This window comes from Rhinolophus ferrumequinum, chromosome 3 (genome assembly GCF_004115265.2).
Source record: "Rhinolophus ferrumequinum isolate MPI-CBG mRhiFer1 chromosome 3, mRhiFer1_v1.p, whole genome shotgun sequence".
NCBI classification, from domain to species: domain Eukaryota; kingdom Metazoa; phylum Chordata; class Mammalia; order Chiroptera; family Rhinolophidae; genus Rhinolophus; species Rhinolophus ferrumequinum.
Genome location: NC_046286.1, coordinates 36,695,267 through 36,717,079, shown reverse-complemented (window position 1 = coordinate 36,717,079; position 21,813 = coordinate 36,695,267). Strand labels below are relative to the sequence as shown.

Below are 21,813 nucleotides of genomic sequence, written 5' to 3'. Positions count from 1 at the left end.
CAAAAACTTCTGAAACTAGGAAACCTGGAAGCACATCTGAGTGCAGAAGAGTCACAAATTAAGCGGAGGTACAAAGTTATAATGCAGGGGTGTTAAGGGGATTTACAACACAATTACTGTGATTTCCAGCAGAGTTACAGTGCAGTTTACTCCCAAGACAGCATCACAGGATTCTTACAGCATTCCTGGAAATCATGGCGGAGTTCAGTCATTCCACAGCTATCAGTAGTTGTCCTGCTCATTCACTTACCATGGATGAAAAAATTCCCATGGCATCTTCTTTAAAGGAAAAAAGCAATCTCTGGAAGCTGCTATTAAATTCCCCAGGTAGTTCCAAATAATGCAAAGTATCTTGTCTAGGGGAAGCCTAAACTCAATCTTACATGTGAAAGTGGAGGTTTACTAATTTCCATCTTGATTATACTAGATGTTTGCTTCCATTCCAAAAAGCACAGTAACCCTGATCTATTTCAAGCCCATTCACTAGAGCAAGCTGGTTCAATTGTAGCCTGCGATGTGTTGTACATTGTGACAACTGAAAACAAGTTCACAATACTAATATCCCAGATAGTTCTTGAGTATTTAAATCTGTAATACATGCAAGGGTTGCATTAATCTGAAGAGTTCTTCTTAGTTTTGGACGCACAATAAATTAACAGTATCAAAAATATCAAGACTTATGTAACTCATATGTCTCATTTTATGTAGAAGTAAAGAGATACTTGCATTCTCATAGAAGCCACACCCACAGAGAAATGAGAAGTACCAGATCATAGTCATAGTTTATAAGGAAAACTCTAATTATAGAAAATCAAGTGTACTATATTAATATTTTGAGGTCCTAGCGCAGCACCTCTGCATAACAGGTTCTTGGTAAATGCTTATTAATGAATACAGGAAGCAAACAGGCCAATGGGAATGCAAAGAAAAGACAGTGGCATGTGTAAAATATTCATGTTGAATATGCCTACACATTGATCAGATGAACAAATAAAATGGAATTTTTTATTTGTTCACGGATGGAAGGATAGATAGACAGACAGACAGATAGACAGACAGAGAGACCAAAGAAATGTATACACATTTTAAAAAAGGAAAACTGTATTATAATTGTAATACTCAATATATACCGATAACAAAAGATGAATACAATTCATCTGACTTTTGCAATTACAAGAGGTGCTCAAAGGTGTCCAGACACTTCTGATTATGGCGAACTACTACTTGAGCAATGTTAAGCAAAGTCTCCACTTATATACATTTTTTTGGCACCCCCGGTATACATATATACATATATATATATATATGTGCGTGTATGTGTGTGTGTGTGTGTATATATACACATACATATATATGTATATATATAATATGAATATATATTATATATAGAAAACAATATATGTAGATATAATATATAGAATGTATTCTATATATTATATAGAATATGAATCCCATTGAATACGAACACACCTACTGCTATTTTCATGTAACTTTGAATTCTTTATGACATTCACAAATAGGATTTATCACAAGTATTTGAAGAAAAGACTATTGCTGCAACCTAATTTTTAGCTCTGAATTTTATTCTTAATTCTTTATTCTTGGTTAGGTTTGCCTCTTTCGTTCTTGCTTCCCTATATGAAACAAACCACTGTTTTTCTCCCACCCCCACCGCTGGCAATGATAGTCCATTATCTTTATGGCTGCCCCTGGGTGATATGAATTTTACTATTCATTAACATGGGTTTCTTAAGTCTAACAAATAGGTTCATAAAGTAACTAGAAATAAGACCAAGCTAGAAAGCAGTGTTTCTTTTACAGAGAAACCCACTTATTATTCTTGTAGCTGCTTTTACAAAATTATCTGTTGACATCTTTTAAACTTAGGCAAGAAAGCTCTTATACTCCTCAAATCAAATTGAATATTGAGCTATTTCTTTTCCTGATGCTTAAAGCAATACAAGTGAAATGTTCTGAGCTTCATGGTGGAATCATAAACAGGTTTATCCCAAAGCAGAGACACAGAATTGGCAAATTTATTTCAGGTGGTCTCCCAGGGAGAATCCTGTGCTCCTTCTTCAGAAAACTCCCTCCTTTGCAACAGCTTCCTTTCAAACTATCCACCCCCATGTCTCCCTGTCTCCCTTTCTCTATCTCTATCTCTTTCTCCCAATCCAAATATCAAAAGCTAGATGTCTCTTTCACATTAATGTATGTCTTAGAGAAAATTAGAGATAGGGAGAGTCCTCCCTCTTGCTACTCCGAGTGTCCACAAATCAGCAGCATCCCCATGAGCAGGGAACTTGTTAGAAATGCAAATACTCAGATCCCACACCAGACCTACTTTCAGAATCTGTGTTTTAATAAGATCCTCAGGTAATCTACTTGCATTTTCAAGTTCTAGAAGCACCAGTCTAAACAAAATCTAGCCAGCACCCCCAATGTACAGATAAGAAAAATTGGGGGATATGCAGAGCAGTTGGTGGCAGAGCAGTTAGAATCCAGCATCCTGACTCCCATGTCACTGTGTTCTCTCTCCATCTAAAGTGTGCCCTATCCCGTGGTGGGCGTTTTCACATTCCATTTAATCCTTCCAAATGTGAAGAACTATCCTGGAGTATGTCTGGCCTCCAGGGCATGTGTTCCCTGGGGTTCTTCCTGTATCTTCCAACAGCGTAGAGTATGACATTAAGCAGAAAGGCTGAGGTTTTGTGGTCAGATTCAGGCAGTGGCCAACAACTATGGGAAGACTGGGGAGGCAGGGCTCTGGATTGCTCCAAAATCCCTATGGTAATCCCTTCCCAGTAGATTCAGAGAAGGATGGTGCAGAACAGATAAATCAAGGGGTCAGAAAAATCCAACTTTAAGAAGTTTTTAGACTCCTCCCAGCCCCGAGATCCTTTGAAGCCTCTACTTTCAAAAGTTCTTTTGATGTTGAGGGAAGGACAAGAGACTCTCATCGTGGGTCTTGGGCTGCTGCTCTTGTTCTCCCAATCGCAGAAGGATTCCACGCCTCCTGGTGTGTGTTAAGCTTCCAGGAGGCCAGAAAAATGATATCAGGGGACTCACCAAAAAAAAATCTGCCCCTCACAATGAGTCTAAAGAAAAGCTACTAGTTCCTGTTTCATTCTAATATTCCGATCCCTATAAACTACAATGCTCCAGGGAGATCATTCTTCAAGAAGCTTTGAGGGAAAGTTCTTCCAGAGGATTTGTGAAAAGTAGGTTTTAATGGGGCTGTAGGTGTTTTGTGCCCCTGAGGTAGAAGAAAGGGCAGTAGGCGGAGCTAGGAAAGATACAGGCACTAAAAACAAGGCTTAAATGGAAATAAAAGGAAAATTTAATCTGAGACCAAAAGCAACACAGGTGAGAGTATGTGAAACTGGTAAACAGAAGGATTATCCCATCATGTCCTCCCAGATGTTTCACACATGCGTATTGTTAGGGACCGTCACCAGCGCTAAGCCCTCAAAGGCAAGCCAGTTTATTTTATGTATTGTTTTATATCTGGCACTCCAGCAGGTTTTGAACTAAACTAGCAGGTACATTGGGGAAACAGGGAAGGGCAAAGTAACATCCCCCAAGAGAGTGCAGAGTATGTAGGTAAGAAGGAAGCAAAGGCAGATGGAAGGAAAGCAAAGGCAAACTGCGGCCCGTGGGCCAACTGTGGCCCACAATCCATTTTTAATTGGCCCGCAGCAAATTCCAAAAATAAGTTTAGTTTACCTAAATAAACCAGGTGAGGCAATACGTACCTCACCTTGAGTGAGTGGCCCGGCTGTTTGTGTATTTTACCGCATATGGCCCTTGGTAAAAAACGTTGAAAAAAGTTTGGACACTCCTGGACTAGACCCACAACTCCTAGAGTTTGAATAAATGTTTCCTTCGTGCACAGCATGTAGACTCTTGACTAGAGATGAAGATCTGAAGACTACATAATGACTGGTATTGGGAAAGGCATTAAAACTCTGATCCTTGCCTGGCAGGAGAGAGATTATATTCACAAACACGGGTTCTCTAGAAAAGATGATTATATTGGTCTCCAGCTGTGCTGACCCTACTACTTCCCCAAATGTGGAAAACTCAGTGCACATTTGAAGTGGTGGGGACTGTACCCACGCCCAGCTTTGTGGGTTCTGGTCAGGTTGCTACTGGTAAATGAACTGAGCCTCTGTGGTCTGGAATTCTCTTTGCCCCTTAAAACAGAAAGCTAAGAGAAATCCAGGCATAGAATAAGTGAGGTTTGAGGGAGAATAAAGCATAGGAGTAAGAGTTTCTAAACTGCCCTTTTCTCACCTTGTTCTTCCCCACAACCCTTTTCTCAGCACATCAGTCAAAGATTCTTTAGAAAATCATGTGATGTCAGATTGTGCCCCAAAGTCTTCAATTGCTCCCCATTCTTCTAGAGGTTAAAAAAAATACAATATACCATAATTGCTCAAAACAGAATTCATCTAACAGTTTTTTCATTTAGTCTCATAATTTTTAAACGGTGCACACTTTTGCATGCTTTTCCATTGATACCTAAAAATTTCATACTTGGATAAGTTTAAACACTTGGATAAGATGTAATTTTTGGTGAGTTGTAAATGTTGGGATTGAAAATAAAACAAAAATTAGAGCATTTATATGTATACAATGGAATCTACCATAACCACTCACTACTTTCCATCAAATACTCAAAAAACTCTTCTTTTTATTATTATTATTATTATTATTATTATTATTATTATTATTAGTTCCAGGTGTTCCAGGTACACCTGGTAGTTCCAGGTAGTTCCAGGTACAAAACAATGTAATAGTTAGACATTTTCACCCCTCACAAAGTGATAACCCTTCTTCCCCCTATCTACTACCCCTCTGACATCATATATAGCTGTTACAGAAAGAACTCTTCTTAACAGTAGGAAATGTCATGTAATTCCTTTTCTCCCTATACCCACATTTCTTTTCTACTTCCCACTTCAAAGTCTTACCTAACGTAATTTATTTTAAGCTTGAAAGTTTATTATTGGTTGCTCAAAAATAATTCTCAGTAACAAAAATATATACATAAATTGAAATTATATATATATTTATTTCCTGTGACTGCAGACTTTTTGTGTACAAAGAAATTTCTTCCGGATTAATTTGCATTTGTAATTACATTTAATATATAATTGAGTAAAACAAATAGATACAAATTTCACAAAAAGTTAAGTAAGTTGCTATTAACAGACAGATATGAGGTCAGATACTGGTTTTGTGGGTACTAATGTTTATGAATACAAAATTAGGAGCAAAGCTCTGGAAGGAGCCGATGTAAATGAAGGGCCCATAGCTAAAGCGTCATTAGCTTCTGCCTCTGGATAAATGGGGTTGCTTTGGTATTGTTCCTCTATTAGTTCATGTAATATTACTTATTATTCAGATTATATATTGCTAAAATAAGACAGTATTTAGCATCAATTTTATCCCTATTATTTTACCTAGTTTCACTGAGAAAACTTGTTACATAAATGAAAAGACAGGAACAGAGGGAGTTTTGTCATAGTAATATCTTTATTCTTAAGTTCCTTTGGCATTATATGCTAACAATCACATCATGAGCTGTCATCATTGTTTTTAATAACCTATCAGCTGTCAACTCCATCAGGACTCCTAACCTGTTAAAAGCAAAGAATGAGAAACCACCCTAACTGCACATGTATGTGTTACCCCTCGACTAAGTTCACTTGCTTTCTTAATCTCAGGGATGATTTCCAATCATCCCTTTGTGTGGCAGCCTAGGGGCACTGTACCGCAGGAAGATTAGGGATGAATGAATGGAGGAAAGATGACAACCAAAGGGAAAGTGAAGGAGGAAAGGTGTGCCCTTAGGCAGACCAATATCTGGAAACATGATAGGAAAGTTGAGACAGAAATTGATTATATTTAAACTGTTTGTATGCCTGTTTATTCTTTGGAAAGTCTTCAAATACAACCAGTACCTATACCCAGTTTGAAGACTACTGCTCTACAAGGCCCAACACAATTTGTGGTCCTCTCTCCACATCCTTCTATCTTCATCCTCTGATGCTCTCAACCTTGCTCTGGCCACACTGATATCTTTGCTGTCCCTTCAATGTTCGTAGCATTCTCCAACCTTGGAGTCTTTTCCCAAACTGTTCAAAAGTCACCTTTATAATGAGGCTTTCCTCAACCACCCTACTTTAAATTGCAGTCACACACATACATACACACACACACACACACACACACACGCTCATACTGTCTATCTTCCTTATTTTATTTCTCCCCATTGCACACATGGGTGCTCAATACATAGTTGTTAAATGAATTCATTTCTATGGGCTATGAATTAGAGTGTCAACAAAAGATATAAAAGGGCTTTCTATATTATAAGATTGTACTTGGGTTGTGAACAGATCTTCTACTCCTAATGGTGCTGCATTGCAGTGTGTCAGGAAGCAGTATGGGAAGCATATCGAATCTTTCTGGATCACATACCTGACACAGGGGAGTACCAGCACTGGGTCAGCATCTGCCAGCAGGAGACTTTCTGCCTCTTTGACATTGGGAAAAATTTCAGCAACTCTCAGGAGCACCTGAATCTTCTTCAGCAGGTGAGCCTAAATACTAGATGTTTGGAACACTACCCCAAGAGCTCCCAGAGCTCCAGCCCCTGCTCCTTTTGAACTGGTTTCCACCGCAAAAGGGTTGCTTGGAGATGTATGATAAAGCCAACAGGAATTTTATTCTTACAAATAACATTGTACAGGCAGATTGAAGTGAAGTTAAAGGAAAAGAGACTGAAAATAGACTTTAGCTCTTCAATTGGCATTATCTCTTGGTAAAATTACTTTTTCTCTTTCTGCAGAGAATAAAACAGAGACACTTCCCTGAGAGGTAAGTACCCAAAATAGAGTACTGCATGTTCTTGACTTTTGAAAGATCACATAATGGAGTGAGTCTCAGCTCTTGTACCTTTACGATATTATGTCAACCACTGAGATCTGTGTAGGTTATTCTGACAATTTATACATTATTGTCATAAAGACAAATGAAGATAAGAAGAGAAATGGTTAGACCTTATGGACTGAGATATATGTTTGCACTGTTTTCAGTTAAAATAAATTCATTACTATGTGATAAATATCTAATGTATATTTTCAGTTATAAAATATACAGCAATTAAAATAGTATGATTTTTAGAATTTACAATAAATTATTAGTTACATCAGGAAAATATTTAATAAATCAGAGAGCAACCTGAATTTTGAACTCCCTTTTGGTATTCTGTAAAGTGTTAGTATTTCTCCAACTAAATTACTGAACCAATGAGCTATGTCCTCAACAGGAACTGAATATGAAGTAAGAAAATCAAAATGTAAAAGAAAAGAAAGGAAAAGTACATTAGATAAAAATAATTAAAGAAGAGCGAGGCCATTGCCAAACTCTAACCTCACAAATTACATATATTTTATAACATTTAGAAATCTAAATCTGAAAATAATAATACTAAAGAGACCCAAATTTGGCTGTATGATTACTGACAATTCTTTATCATGCTTTTCACATTTGTTCCTTCATTTCTATTTCCTTTGCCAACAACCTGGTCCAGGATCTTATTAATTTACACAGGAAAAACGTCAAATCTGATCTCCCTAACAGATTTCCTTGGCTCTAACCTCTTCCCCACCTGAACGTGCATAACTGCTGCAGGATTGATATGTCTGAAATAGTCCTTTCCTTACATTGAGCCCTGTTCAATGGCTTTCAAGAGATTCCCCCAACTTCCTTTTACCCTAAATATCCCCTCCCTGCATTTCCCCACCTGTTCTGTGCAGAAGGCTGAGTGGGTAAGATTGAAACCCTGCCCTCTGACTTCTGGGTAGGGTCCGCCAATAGGGAGTAAGATATCAGAGTAAGGGAGGAGAATGAGGTAAGCAAATTTATCACCTCCATAACCTGCAAAGTCTATGAGGGCTGTTGGTCTCCTTTAACTTCAGCTCAGTTCCTGTGAAGCACAGAGCTTTCTCTGTCTGTGGTTTGTGATAACTCCCAGATTCTGACTCCAAGACTTTCTCTCTTTCCTGGAAGAACCTGCCTTCTCCACTCCATCCCTCTAAATCCTATTCTCCTTTCAGTCTGTAGGTGGAGTCCCACCTCCTCATGACGTCTTAACCACCTATTTGAGCCTAGTGCAATCTCTCCCTGCTTTGAATTTTGTGTTCTTTTTGGCGTTTATATTTTTATTTAACATTTCCTTGCTTCACCCTGTTTCCTGTGAGAGTGTAAACACCTCGAGGGCAGGAGCCGTTTTATATTTCTCGACCAACTGCTACAGCACTGAGCAAAATTTTCATGTATTTATAATATACAACTGTCCTTAATATGTCTATCTAGCCACACTTTTATAAATTTTTAAAAGTTATTGCCAAAAGAAATAATGTGACTTAGGAAAATAGTACTAGAGTATTAATATTGTTCACAAGACACAGAGATATTGACTCCTCTGATTTAAATACAGAATAATGCTGACTCCTCATTTTCCAAAAAGAAAAAGAAAGCAGAGGCCATTCATAAGAAACAATTCAACAAAATGTACCCAGACTTGATACAAAAACATTAAGAACTTACGGGAAATGATCATCCAACCCAGAAAGAGAAAGAAATAGAATCATTATATGTACTCATGTACCTACCAGCATTGCTAGAGAGAAAGAAGGAACAAGAGATAAACATTTTACACTACCTATGGTTACCAAGTTGTCTTTTAAAAAAAGAAAGAAAAACAGAAAACAACCTCTCTTTTACTTCAAACCTTCCCAAGAAAACAGAAAAATTTCTCACCTGACTAGCCCATGAAAAATTTCTCACCAGCCAGTTTCAAATGACTTTAAGATAAAAACCCCTGGAAGAACCCAGCAGCCTAGCTTCCCAAATTGTAGCTCCTGGGTGATGGTCTAGATTGCCAGTGCAGTGGCAGAATCACACCTGTCCAAACTGAGCTGTTGACTTGTAACTAAGGCAATAGCCAGCATTTTAAGAACTACTCTTCTTGGTTATTTTCCTTTTTACAAGGTAAAACAAGGATACTAAAGTGATAACAGGAGAAAGGAGACCTTACCATAACCAAAGCTCTATAAAGTAAAAAAAGAGAAAGAATATTGCCTACGTTACAAATGCTATAATGTTTGATATGAGTTTACTAAATATTATCTCCCTAAAAACGATTTATTAAGCACATAGCATAATAGCAACAAAAACAACTAAGAATAGCTAATTCCAAATTAGTTTAATTTAGCCTATGTGCACCAATATAGTCACCCATGTTTACAACTAACACCCATTCTGATTGGCCAGAACCATGCCAGGCTGATTGATACATGTTGTACGTTGCCCCTATTAGCACTCGGCAGAATTGAGTGTAGTAGAAATATGTTAGATGGTCCTATTGGCTATAGCCAATCTCTATGACTTTACGACAACAGAGTACCTAGCCATTCCCTTTTGTCTTCCATCATGAGCCACAGAAAATTGGATCAAATATGTTAGTCAACGATGACTATATTATACTAACACAGACACAATCCTTCGGGACCTACTAGCTTATAGTAACAAACCTTTTAGTGAGATTCAAAAGAGATCACTGCTGCTACTCCTTTCTAAGTAAAGCTTCCTAGAATGGGCTACATTATATGGAGTCAATTCTATAACCCTGACCTTGGCTCTGCCCTTAGAATATATTCCACACTGCCACTCCATAGCACTGCAAACCAACCCACATCTTCCTGGCTAGTTACCATTGAAGGCAACAGTTATGTTCAAAATAGAGATTTAATACATCTGCATTATCCAGAAATCTATTTCTCTCTCATTACTGTAACCACAAGAGTTACTTTATTAGACAAACTTAATGATTCTCTGGATTTGCAGATTTGAAGGTCTGAGATTTTAGCAAGAATATTTCAGTCATAGATCATGTCATCGATTATCTTTGCTGTCAAGGACACAGTTTAAGCACAAGGGACTATAAAATATAAGGCCCCAAAAACCATCTTTGCCTACTAGGGAAATGATTCCCAGGACCACAGAAAGTTTGATCCTCAAGATTCTTATGAAAAGTCCTGGGGTCAAACATCATCATTTTGAGGGGATGTCTGAATTTTGCCTCAATGTAAATATATTAGATTACTTCTGTAATGATAAAATAGGTAAACCCAGTTTTAAAGTGCACTTTTTCCCTAATTTTTAGGTCTATTGAATATAGGCAAATTTAAATGCCTTGCCCCTATTGCCAAGCTCCTTTTCAGTACCTGTTCTTTCTTCTCTATTTTACTAATAGAAAGGATGAAATAGCCGCAGAGGAGATATTAAGAGAACCCCATGAAACGCCTGTGTTTTCAACAGGTAAGCTTAGATCTTATTTTGTCTGCTTCTGAACCTTAATTCAAATCGCTGTGAAAGCTTTCTATTTCAAAAGCAATCCTTAATTGAAGTCCACAAAGTTTATAATGTCATTTCTCAAATCTAACTTGCATTTCTAACATAAATGATTTAAATTCATTGTATAAAACTTGGAAAATCTAGAAAAGAATAAAGGTAAAACCAAATTGCCCATAACCCTACAACTTGGAAGCAATCATTACCAATATTTTGAAACAATCAAATTAAAGATATACATCCGTCTATGCATCCTTTATATAGTCGCAAAAAGAAAAATTAACCAGATCTCATTAGGTAAAACCATTTCACTTTAACATACCTAGAAAAACACCAATCTTGGGTCCTAGAAAGGAAAAATGAAGAATTCAAATGGGATCAAGAGTGTGAGTTATATTTTGCTGAAGAACATATTTATGTGATCTTAAAATAAACATGAGCTCAGAATGCATCTAACATCTGTAAATTCTAGAATGACAAAAAAGTATATAAAATTTTGACCTTGTTCTAATGTAAACTACTCCAGTCTCATTTTTTTTGTGTGCCTACTATCTTTTTAACTTCCACAGATGTTGCTGGTGTCTCACTCTGGCCCTTCCTTCTCACTCCTGATGACACACTCCTCAATGATACCAAGACGCCTACAATAGTAAGAAGTTCTGAGAGTCAATCTAGCACCTCACTTGCCTGTTTTTGTTTCATTTGTAAAACAGAATAAAAGAATGGATGGACTGGCCATTCTATAACCATCACCTTGAATCTGCCCTTAGAATATATTATTAATGCTGCATTTTTATCACTCATATTAAAAGCCAGTGACTTTGTTCTATTCAGTATTGTCACTTCTTCCTAGAGACTAAGGGGCAAAAATAGATTGAAACTAGGATACGGTGACGGGAATTGCAAGAAGTAACTTAACTATAAACACCAGGAAGGCAAGTACCTAACAGATAATTGTATACAGCAGATGCTCACCAAGTTTTAGAATGTAGGAATGAATGAATGAATGAATGAATGAATGAATGAATGAATGAATGAATCTATCAAGCAATCAGGTTCTTTCTCACTGAAGTGTAATCTCATGCTGACAACAATGTAGAAGTTTTGTTCTCAGTCACGTTCCGCGTGAATAGATCAGATAAATAGTTCCGCGTGAATAGATCAGATAAATAACAAAATGATCGAAATCCTGCCGTGTCAAATGCGGGGAAAATAAAAACAATGTTGCCGGCAAACAGGAGCACTGGCAGACACTCTGTTTGAGTGAAAAGGCATCCAGGATGAAAGGATTGTTACAGAATTGAGTGTTGGTTATCAGAAAAGGGGGCCATTTTAAACCCCTCCAAAAAGCCTTGAGCCAGACTCAGTGCTGAAGTAGGGAATTGACACCCTCCTTACTCCCGAGCAGATGAGTTGTGGCAGCAGGCTCTGAAGGGGCGGTAGTATGGAATGACGCGTCAGAACCTGGATCCTCTCGTGCTTACACTGCCACCACAACCAGATCTGCCATGCCCTGTGGTCTGTGCGACTCCGCTAGCCTTTTCCTCTTCCTGTGAACTGCCCTCCAAGGTGCAGCTCAAAGCCCAGATGGTGAGGGAAGGAAATTCAGTCTCACCAGCTAGACATGAAAATTCAGGGATGAGAGAGCCCTGCTGGCCACTCTCTCTCTGGCCTTTAGGCCAGATGGCTACAGACTTCGTGGAGCTATTGTTATGAAAGAATAAAAATGTTTTATTTTTCTCAAAAATACTATTCCACCAACAATGAAAAGTGATGTTGAAAATAATAATCGATTAAACATATTCACTATAAAATTTCTAAGACAACTCCAGTTTGCCTTCTCTTTTCTCACATTAACCGAGTCCTATCTTCTTCAAAATCTAATATAGTTCCCTCCTTCTGAAGTAAACATCCCCTAAATATTTCATTTCACATCCATCGCATCCTTCTTATGAACTGCATCTATTACTTATTCTTTCACTCAGCAAACATTTAACTGAAATCCACTGATGTGCCAGGCATTGGGCTATGCACCGACGATCCTAAGATGAACAAGACACAGTCCCTGCCTTTAAGAAATGTATAATGCAAATAAGTACAACAAAATCATCTAAGTGCTATGAGCGAAGATGGCAGATGTATGGATTGGGACAAAATGATACACCAGGACAGGCTGCAAAGATGTGACCTCTAGTCATGTGTATTCAATGAGAGTTTTGTACATAAATGGCCTCATATATTTTAGTTTGGGCAATTCCATGAAGTGTGAGAATCATGCTGGATTCAAGAAAATTATATGTAGGGTGACAGCATTAGCATATAAAAAGAAGACTCCAGGTGAGTAAATCATAGGTCCCAAACAAGCAATTCAGATGTTATCCACTGCAATAGGAGGTCAGAGGAAGCAAAGAGTTCTACCTTAGATGGTCAGAGGAGATATTATTTTAAACGAACTATGAGATATTGGTAAGAAGTAAAAAAGTGCGTGTATGAAGTAAAAAGTGGAGTGTGTGTGTGTGTGTGTGTGTGTGTGTGTGTGTGTGTCTGCTCGTATGTGTGTTATTGTGAGAGGTGGACATGGGGATCAGTGAGTAGGGAATCCAGTTGGGAGAGTAGCACAACAATGTTCTATCTCAGCAACAGTGAATAGAACCATTTGCTGGACAGGACAGGGGGAAGTGAGACAGGCTATAACTTTTCCGGCAGATTCGTATCAGATGGAGGAGAGTCTTGAGTGTCAGGAAAAAGAGTTTCGGTTTTATCCCATAGATCGTAGGGAGTCACTGAGGGTGCTGAGTGAGAGGTGTGAAAAAATCCAGTGGTTGAGGGCAAATTAGGAACCTTGTCACTAATGCACATTCTAAATGTTTCTTGTGAACTTCGAATCTGCCTAATGAAATGGTAAGCTTCTAGAGAATAAAACCATATGCCATCCTTTTCTTTTAACTTCCCATAGATCCTAGCACTGTGCTATATCCATACAGGTGCTCAGAGTGTATTATTTGAATGGATGAATGAATGAGTGACTGGATGAATGAATGAATGAGTGAATGAGAACCTTTTTGTTAAACAAATATCAGTAATTTAGTAAGTGTGAATCCATGTCCTCCCCCAATCCCATTAAAGTTAGAGGCTGTGATGCTGTCCACTACCTATGGAAGAGGGGACTTTGTGATGAGAAATGAGGAAAAACTGTATCAGCTAGCACTCATATCAGTTTTTTTGCCCTTCATGGCATTTTCCATTGGTTGTTCTCTTCTATTGGCTTCCACAGTCTAGTTTCATTATAAGAGATCATGTACATTGCCAGAGACAGTTAATTTTCCACAGGCATATTTTTTACTCTTTTGAGAAAGCTGTGCAGATTTCAGGATTGTCTGGGTACCCAAGGCTGAAAATCTATCAAACTCCGAGTTTGAAACCCAGATCTAGGCTTTCTCTGTGCCGGGAGAACTTCTCCTGAGTTGAGAACTATGAGACACTCCTGCTTGTTCTCAAACCAAAGGACAAGAAGGATGAGCCCTGGCTCTTTGTGAGCAAAGGCCAAATTCAGGTCCTCAGAACCTGCTATTCTTAGCCACAGGCTTCCAAAGGTGGCCCAAATATGCCATTGCTTCTGAGAGAAATGTCAAACCCTCTCTTGACCTGACAGTGCTTTCTAACTAATTTCAATGTGAAATTTAAGCACAAATGGGCTTATTAAACCAGTCTAGACTCTTCTCTAAAAAGGAGTATATTAAATAATACCTCAGCATCCGTAGGTTATATTGTCTACTCCAGTCCCCATCAAAAAGTATTTATAAAGTTCTACAAGGATGTAGCACAATCCTAGTGATACTCCAACAAAGTATATAATTGTGTGTGTATGTGTGTGTGTGTGTGTGTGTGTGTGTGTAAATGCTTTCATGAAGAGCACACAGTGATAAAATGACAGTGTTTGCAAAGATTCTCTGTAGTTAGCTCATTGGATCTTTGGTACTTAGTCTCTTGATGAAATTCATAGGCCACTTCTAGTTAAGAGGACTTTTATTCTAAAAACATAAGAGCCTTCCTAATCCACTTCTTGAGACAATATCAATGTATGTTATATAATATAGCCATTTACTTGTGGTTTATATTAATAGAAGACCTTTTTTTCAACTTAGGAAAGAGAAATAGAATTAACTGAGGTATCCGAGGGCCCACTGGAGCAGAATGTGGAGCTGAGCATCTCTCTGGCAAACCAGAAGTTCAAGGCAGAGCTCGCTGACTCCCAGTCCCCATATTACCAGGAGCTAGCAGTGAAGTCTCAAGTTCAGGTGAGTGAAGCCACCATACACAACCACCGACCAAGTCATGACTCAGAATCTGGGAGTCAACATGACATAAACCCTTTTGACTAATGGGTCCAACTTCTTACGACCAGGCGTTCATTTTTAACCACTGAAAAGAAATCAAAAACTGCACTGGGTCCCAAAATGTTAAGACAAATGGATCTCCAGGAATATTTTCCATTTCAGCTTTTCCATCGTAAAAGTCATTTACATTTAGATTTTCTTTAAATATTAGTAGACTTTTAAATCTCATTTAACCGAAAGCCACTAAACAGATATTCTATATGTGTAAAATGTCCATGTGGGCACCAGCTTGGAACATGCTGGGTTGAGACATGAATTTTTTAATCCCTAATACTTTGCCTTACATAATATTTCCATTTTTGCAGTCTGCTGCAATTTAGAGACATGACACTTTTCATGGGTGATAAGCGGAAGGCAGTTATGTTGTTCATGTCGTCCATCACTAAACCGAGGAGCTGTCCTAGGCTGTCTGTTCCATCTCTGACCATCATCATGGCTGCTTTGCCTGATTAAATTAAAAGGTTTTTCATTCCCTGCAGGATAAATCCAAACTACTATTCTGAAAGTGGCATCTATATGCCATGATACGACCCCTACCTTTCTTTCCAGCCTCATCTTCGCACCAGCTCCTTACCCTCCCCTTCCTTTGCATTCTACTTTCCAGAAATACAGACTGCTTGCAAATCTTTTCTCTCCTTTAGTCTCTACATGGGCTGCCTTCCCTGAGTTTCATTTGACTCAAGTCATGAAAAATTCCTTCTATCCATTCTGGGTTTAGTGCCTTTCCTCTAGGCTAACATCTGGTGCCCCGTGTTGTAACAACACTTATCATCGTGTCTTGCAGGCAGCAACTGTCTCTTTCATCTCTACAGCCTTACCTCGTAATATAGAGTTTGGGATGCAGTTAACTACTCGGTCATGTAGAAATGCAACTAAAAATAGGAGCACTCAGGAGATAACATAACAGGAACCACATTTATGGACAGCCTGGGTGCCCAAGCCCCTTACTCAGCACGGTGAGGGGAAAAACAGGCCCCTACCTCTCATGCTTTGAGAATTCAATGTTTACCTCCTCTCTACTAGCGAGGGGGTAAGTGAAGGACAGTCTTCACCTCCCATGTCTCCCTGCATCAGCATTCAGTCCATAAAATGTAAAGAATCATTTCTACAAACTTCAAAGAGAAAACATCAGCGTGGGGTGTTTATGAAGCAGAACAGTACTTAGACATGGATTATTAGATAGAATGAATTTTAAAAATACTCTGTTAACTTTTCTATTTGTTTTCTGAAATAGTCTCTTCAGCAAATCCTTAGTATCATCGGAGTAGCTTCAAAATTGGGTAATTGGCCGTAGACTGCCTTCACTTACCTGTTGTTAATTTTCTAAGCACCTGAGACAACCTGAGGTAGAATGATGCAAATAAATTATAATATTTTTAAAATCTGAGTTCTAGTCTTGTTCCTGCCAAGTGTTAGCCACGAGAATTTGGGGGCTCTTCCCTGACCTTAGATTCCTCATTTAGAAATTAAAAGTAATTTCATAGTCCCTTTGCAAGTCTAAAATACGATGTATAGAAATAATACCACTGTCCTTAACGTTTGATGTGTGTTAACGTATTTCATTTTTCACAAATCTTGTAAATGACATTTACAGTTTTTACAAGTGAGGATACTGAGGCAAAAAGGGATTGATTAACATGCCCGCCAATGTCACACCTATTACCAGGCAGCAGAGGCAGGATTCAAACGTAGGCAGCCTGGCACCAGAACCCCTGCTCTTAGCCATTATGTTATACTTTCTCTTCTCCCCCAATATTTATGGGGGTAGGATTTTTGCATCATCAAGTAAACATGCCCCTTCTAACCTCTGAAGTATTTATTAGCCCAAGAAGAGTATGTCTGCTTGGTCTCATTCCGGAGACCTATCGCATCAGCATTGCTCTGCCATTGGCCTGGTCACGGGCTCCTCTAAGATGGAGACCCTCTTCTCAGAGCATCTGTTCCCCTCCCAGACTCCTGCGCAGTCTGGACACCTAGCAGCCTGCCTTCAGCTAACCAACGAGCCCCACCACAGCCGTACACTTACATTAGCACAGTCATTTGGACCTAATCAGAAATTAATGGTCAGTGCTTTGCAGTAACTTAATTTCCACAGTAAAGTTAATGAGCAATTTAATACAAATGTCAAAAGGAATGCTTAGTTGTTGTCTGAATGCTTTCTCATGTGCAAACATTCATGAGAACCCAATACGGCTGCCTTTTTATTAGCCCTGTTACCATACATTCCTGCAGAACCAGGGAGGCCCTGTGCGTTTAGTATTATTAATAAGGTTAACTGGGCACTTAATTAGCAATTTAGTGGTTAGTGCTCCAAGATTGGAAGGTCCCCAGAAGATTATTTAGCAGAATTAACTGAAGGCTTTTGTCACCTCCTCCCTAGATACCTGGTGCACCCTCCTAAGCAAAGCTGATTGATAATCCATCACAGACAGGTTCACAAAGAGGGCATGCACAAAAGTCATAAATCCTGTCCACTGGAGCCAGTGCTGTGAGCACTGCTGGAGGGGAGGATGCCTCTCTCCCACATGTACCCCGCTGCCTATGCTAACAGCTGTGGGTCTCTATGGTAGCAGTTCTGTGCTTAACTCTTTGTTTTCACATGTGTACCAGCATCTCTGGGATCCTGGACAAGAAGGAGTCAGGGTCTGAATCTTCTGCTCCAGAAATTAGAGCTCACACTTAAACTTTCAGTCCTACGTAGATGCTATAACTAGAACGCCATGACAAATGCTTATGACCCCAAAGCTATTTGTCACAGGAGACCAGAGCAGACCTGAAGCACCTACACAGCTCCTTCCCACTTATCCCCATAATAAAGACCAGCTCTGCAGAACCGAGTCTCTAAGCTAGGTCCTGGTAGGAGAGGAAACACAGAAACTTATTACCCTGTCCCTGACCCCTCAGGGAGGGGAGACCCTCATCGTCTCCTCCCCCCACTGAGTCTTTCAAAAGCAACTGACTGAAGGCTTACTCTGCCCTTGCCAGGCTCCATGCTATGTGGCCATCAAAGAAGTAAAAGAAAATCGGGCTATCAAGGAGCTAGTAATCCAGTAGGAGAGAGAGAGAATAGTAAATAAATAATACAATATCGCGGACTCTCTGCCCACTTATTAGATATTCCTTACAGCAGCCTTATGACATAGATGTTATTATTTAATTTTGGTTAAGGAGAACAAGATTCAGGTAAATTAAGCAATAAACTCAAGGTCATGCAACTAGAAAGTAACAGAACCAGTATTTAAACTCAGATCTATACAGCTACTATCTCTTTATCACCCAAAAGCAGAGCTGTCTGCATCGTTGTAGTTACTATATACTCAGGCAACAAAAACCATTTTACTATTGGTGCAAGAAAATATAATGCAGAAGGAAAATTGGTCTGCTGGGGGGAAAAGGTCCATGGTGCACTCCGAAGCCCAGTGTAAGTGACGTGGGGACGATCTATGCATCAGTGCTCTAGTCTACAAAGGTAATGTAGAGTCAGCAGTGGCATGATGAGTATGGAGAAGAAGAGACACACTAACTCGATTAAACAAAATGTGCTGAGTCCCTACCATGTGGATGACAATCTTCTAGGTACTGGGAGGAAGGAAGGGAGACAAAGACGAATAAGTAAGACACGATCCCTGAGCCCAAGGAGCATCATCTCATGAGGGAGACAACAGGCACCACATAGACCATTTTAGGGAACACACAGTAATAAGTTCTAGAGTAGCAGGGAGAAGAGATAATCGAGCCTGCCCCTGAGGCCCTGCAAACACTTTTCAATAGAGATGTTTGAGCTCGTTTTGAAAGGTTGTGGGGGGTGCAGGAAGATAGTCAATGAGCAGAAGGTCGAAGAAGTTGCATCTTGGGCTAAAGGAAAAAAATTGTATAGACATCTGGAAGAAGTAAAGTGTATTTCGGGAGAGATAGGAGTTAGTTTAATGTGAATAGAGGACACAATACTAGCCAAGGGGGTAATGATGGGAGGCAGTGCAAATGGTAAGGTACTTGGGGGATAGAGGGTAGATTTTGGAGGGTCTTAAATGCCATTCTAAAGTATTGGACTTTATTCAGTAGGCAGTGCAGCCCATCAAAGGAATTTTAATGAAGAGCAGCAGATATGGGATGATGAACTTGGAAAAATACTGTAGTCAAGGAGACGTCTCCTTCCCTCCACCCAATGCACCCAAAAAACTACTTATCTTCCCTCCCCCGCCCCCCCACACACACCCAGAAATCATTTCAGTAATACAGGAAGGGAGATATGGAGGGTATGTTGGACATGGGAATAAGAACATAGTGGAAACAAAAGACATGTGGGATTTGAACCAACAGGACTTGATGGCTGGATGTGAGGGACACAGAGGGAAGGTATCTGGAGATGCTGGGCTCTGTGGCATGGAAAGTGATGGGTGTTCCGGGCCCTGACTGAGACAGAGAGCCAAGGGGGAAAGGCATATTTGGAAGGAAGAGAATGACTCTGGTTTGGGCATATTTAGTTGCGGCAAATGTTGGGATAGTCATGTGGAGAATTCAGAGCTGTGTCTCAGGTGATCATTGAAGCCTAGGAGAAAACAAGATCCCCCAAGGAGAGGCAGAGGGAAGTGGGCACCAGGAAGAGAGAACGGGTCACATCTTTGTTCAGCCTCTTCAGCCTCCCTCACTTTCCCCCTCCATCCCAAGTTTCACTACTAAACTGTCTCTTCCACTTGGATTTTCTTGCCTCCCAGCCTTCATACAAGTAAGCTGGATGGGTCAGTGCCTGTCCATCTATTTGGCAATGTGTCCCAAAAGCCTAGCACACTGCTTGTAGTCAAGCTTATTGAGTAAATGAGAGAATGAGTGAAACGAAGAGGCTGAGGACACAAACTTTCAGAATCCTTACATTTAAAGTAGAAAGTGGAGACAGAAATAGGATAAAAACTCAGAGAGTGGTCAGAGAGATGGAAGAAGAGCCAGGAAAAAAAGCAAGGAAACCATGGAGAAAGAACAGAAAATACCACTGGATTTGGAGAAACCTAAGAGACAATGGCCTGGAGATAACCCTCCTTCCTGGGGGAATCCAGCAGCAGAAGCTGACTGTAGTGGGTTGGAGACTAATTGAATGTAAAATTGTAAAATATTCTGATAATACGCTTCATTGGCAATGTCAGAGTAGTTAAGAAAATTTATTTTAAAGTTCACATAAATCTAACAGCCCACCTAATCTATTAAACTAGAATCTGTTTTATTTAGGTACAACAGCCATTAAACTTTAATAACTCCCTTAACGTTGTAGATATTTTCCAAATCATATAGTACAATTCATAAAATATCATAGTTATTCTGTGTATATAAATGAAAACAATGTGGCAAAAAAACCTTCTTCCAAGTACCACCTTAAAGTTATTTCATATTTTATGTAAAATAACTACTAAAGCAACTCAGAACTATCCAATTACAACTTTACAGATTTTAAATAAATAGCAAAATACTTTCCTCTGGGTTTTAGAAATAACTAAGAACAAATCTGGCCTCAATCATTGCTTCAATTTTCCATTTTCATTTTTTTCCCTTAACTCATCTGACCCAGTAGAAACAGAGTATTTCATAATTTTCTTTTTCCTCTCTGCAGATGCAAAAGGTATTTAAGAAACTTCCAGGATTTAAAGAAATCCATGTGTTAGGATTTAGGTAAGAGAATCAGACTCTTCACAATTTTTAAATTACTTTCTTCGTATCCTCTTTTAAAAATGATGTCATGAGAACTGCTGGTTACCAGATGGGAAGGGGGGCTGGGGGATGGATGAAAAAGATGAAGGGATTAAGAGGTCCAAATTGGAGTTAGGAAACAGTCATAGGGATGTAAAGTACAGTATAGGGAATATAGTCAATAATATAATAATTATATATAATGCCAGGTGGATACTAGACTTATCGGGGGGATCACTTCATAAATTATATAAATGTCTAACCACTACCCTGTACACCTGAAACTAATATAAAATAATATTGAATGTCAACTATAATTGAAAATTGTTTTAAATAAATAAAATTTTTAAAAAGTGACATCACGAGGATTATAAGGTCCCTTTCCCCCCAATTGTTAAGCTCTGCCTAATCCTGAAAACTGAATATGTTTCAGATAAAGGAATTGTCTAATTGGAACATGACTGTAGGTGATTTTTTTTAAAGGAGTAACACAGAAATTGTATTCATTCCTCCTTCCAGAGTCAGAAACACTGCTCTCTGCAGAGAGCTCATCTTCTGTCCTTGGCAATGTTATTAATGAACCTCTTAGGAAAGTACCTCAGTAAAGGCAGATCAAAAAAAGGAGCAATTAGTAACCTTGGTGCCTGATTGCCTGGTTTCCTATTGATGCTAAATATCATCACTGTTTAAACAAATCAGGATAACCCTAGAGAGAGGCAGGTGAAACTAATAATCATTGGTGTTTACGGGATAGTGGGGATGGAGGAATGTGGTGGATGGGGAAGGGTGGAAGCAAGACTTCCCAAAATATATCTTTTATATCATTTTGATGTCTGAACTAGAGTAATGTATTACCATGCAAAACTAACTCAATTAAAATTTTAAATAAAAGAAATGAAATAATAAAATAGTACCACATCACAGCAGGGTTCAATCATGTTCCCTCAGCTTTCACACAAACAGGCCTATATCCATCAGCATCCCAACATTCTAATGTGGGTTCACGATCTGGGGCAAGACTTTTTGCATCATTTAAGTTCTCATTCTTCAAAACATCTACAAGTAGGGTCATAATATGGTATTTTTTTAAAATGTGCCGCTGGGTAGACATCAGCCCCAGTGTGACAGAATGAGATTCCATGCTCCAAAGGGAGATTTGTAAAGCAGGTACAGCAGGAGTCACCCAGGTCCTACCTGGCCCCTTCACCATCTATTGTCTTAAGGCAAGAAGGTGCACAGAGCCAGGGCTCTGCCTCCTCACAAAGAAAAACTTATGCGGAGCTCCACCAGTTTCTTTCTTTCAAAGCTATCA

General features: G+C 39.1%; 1 protein-coding gene across 2 annotated transcripts in view; it reads left to right on the top strand.

Moving 5' to 3' along the window:
* IMPG1 (interphotoreceptor matrix proteoglycan 1) overlaps nucleotides 1-21,813 on the top strand; it is a 111,335-nt gene that overhangs the window by 23,157 nt on the left and 66,365 nt on the right. For both annotated transcript variants that reach the window (XM_033103445.1, XM_033103444.1), the window contains 6 exons: nucleotides 6,439-6,605; nucleotides 6,860-6,888; nucleotides 10,331-10,395; nucleotides 10,998-11,077; nucleotides 14,574-14,726; nucleotides 20,425-20,483. In XM_033103445.1, coding sequence (XP_032959336.1) covers nucleotides 6,439-6,605; nucleotides 6,860-6,888; nucleotides 10,331-10,395; nucleotides 10,998-11,077; nucleotides 14,574-14,726; nucleotides 20,425-20,483 — 553 coding nt within the window. The remainder of the gene's footprint in view (nucleotides 1-6,438; nucleotides 6,606-6,859; nucleotides 6,889-10,330; nucleotides 10,396-10,997; nucleotides 11,078-14,573; nucleotides 14,727-20,424; nucleotides 20,484-21,813) is intronic.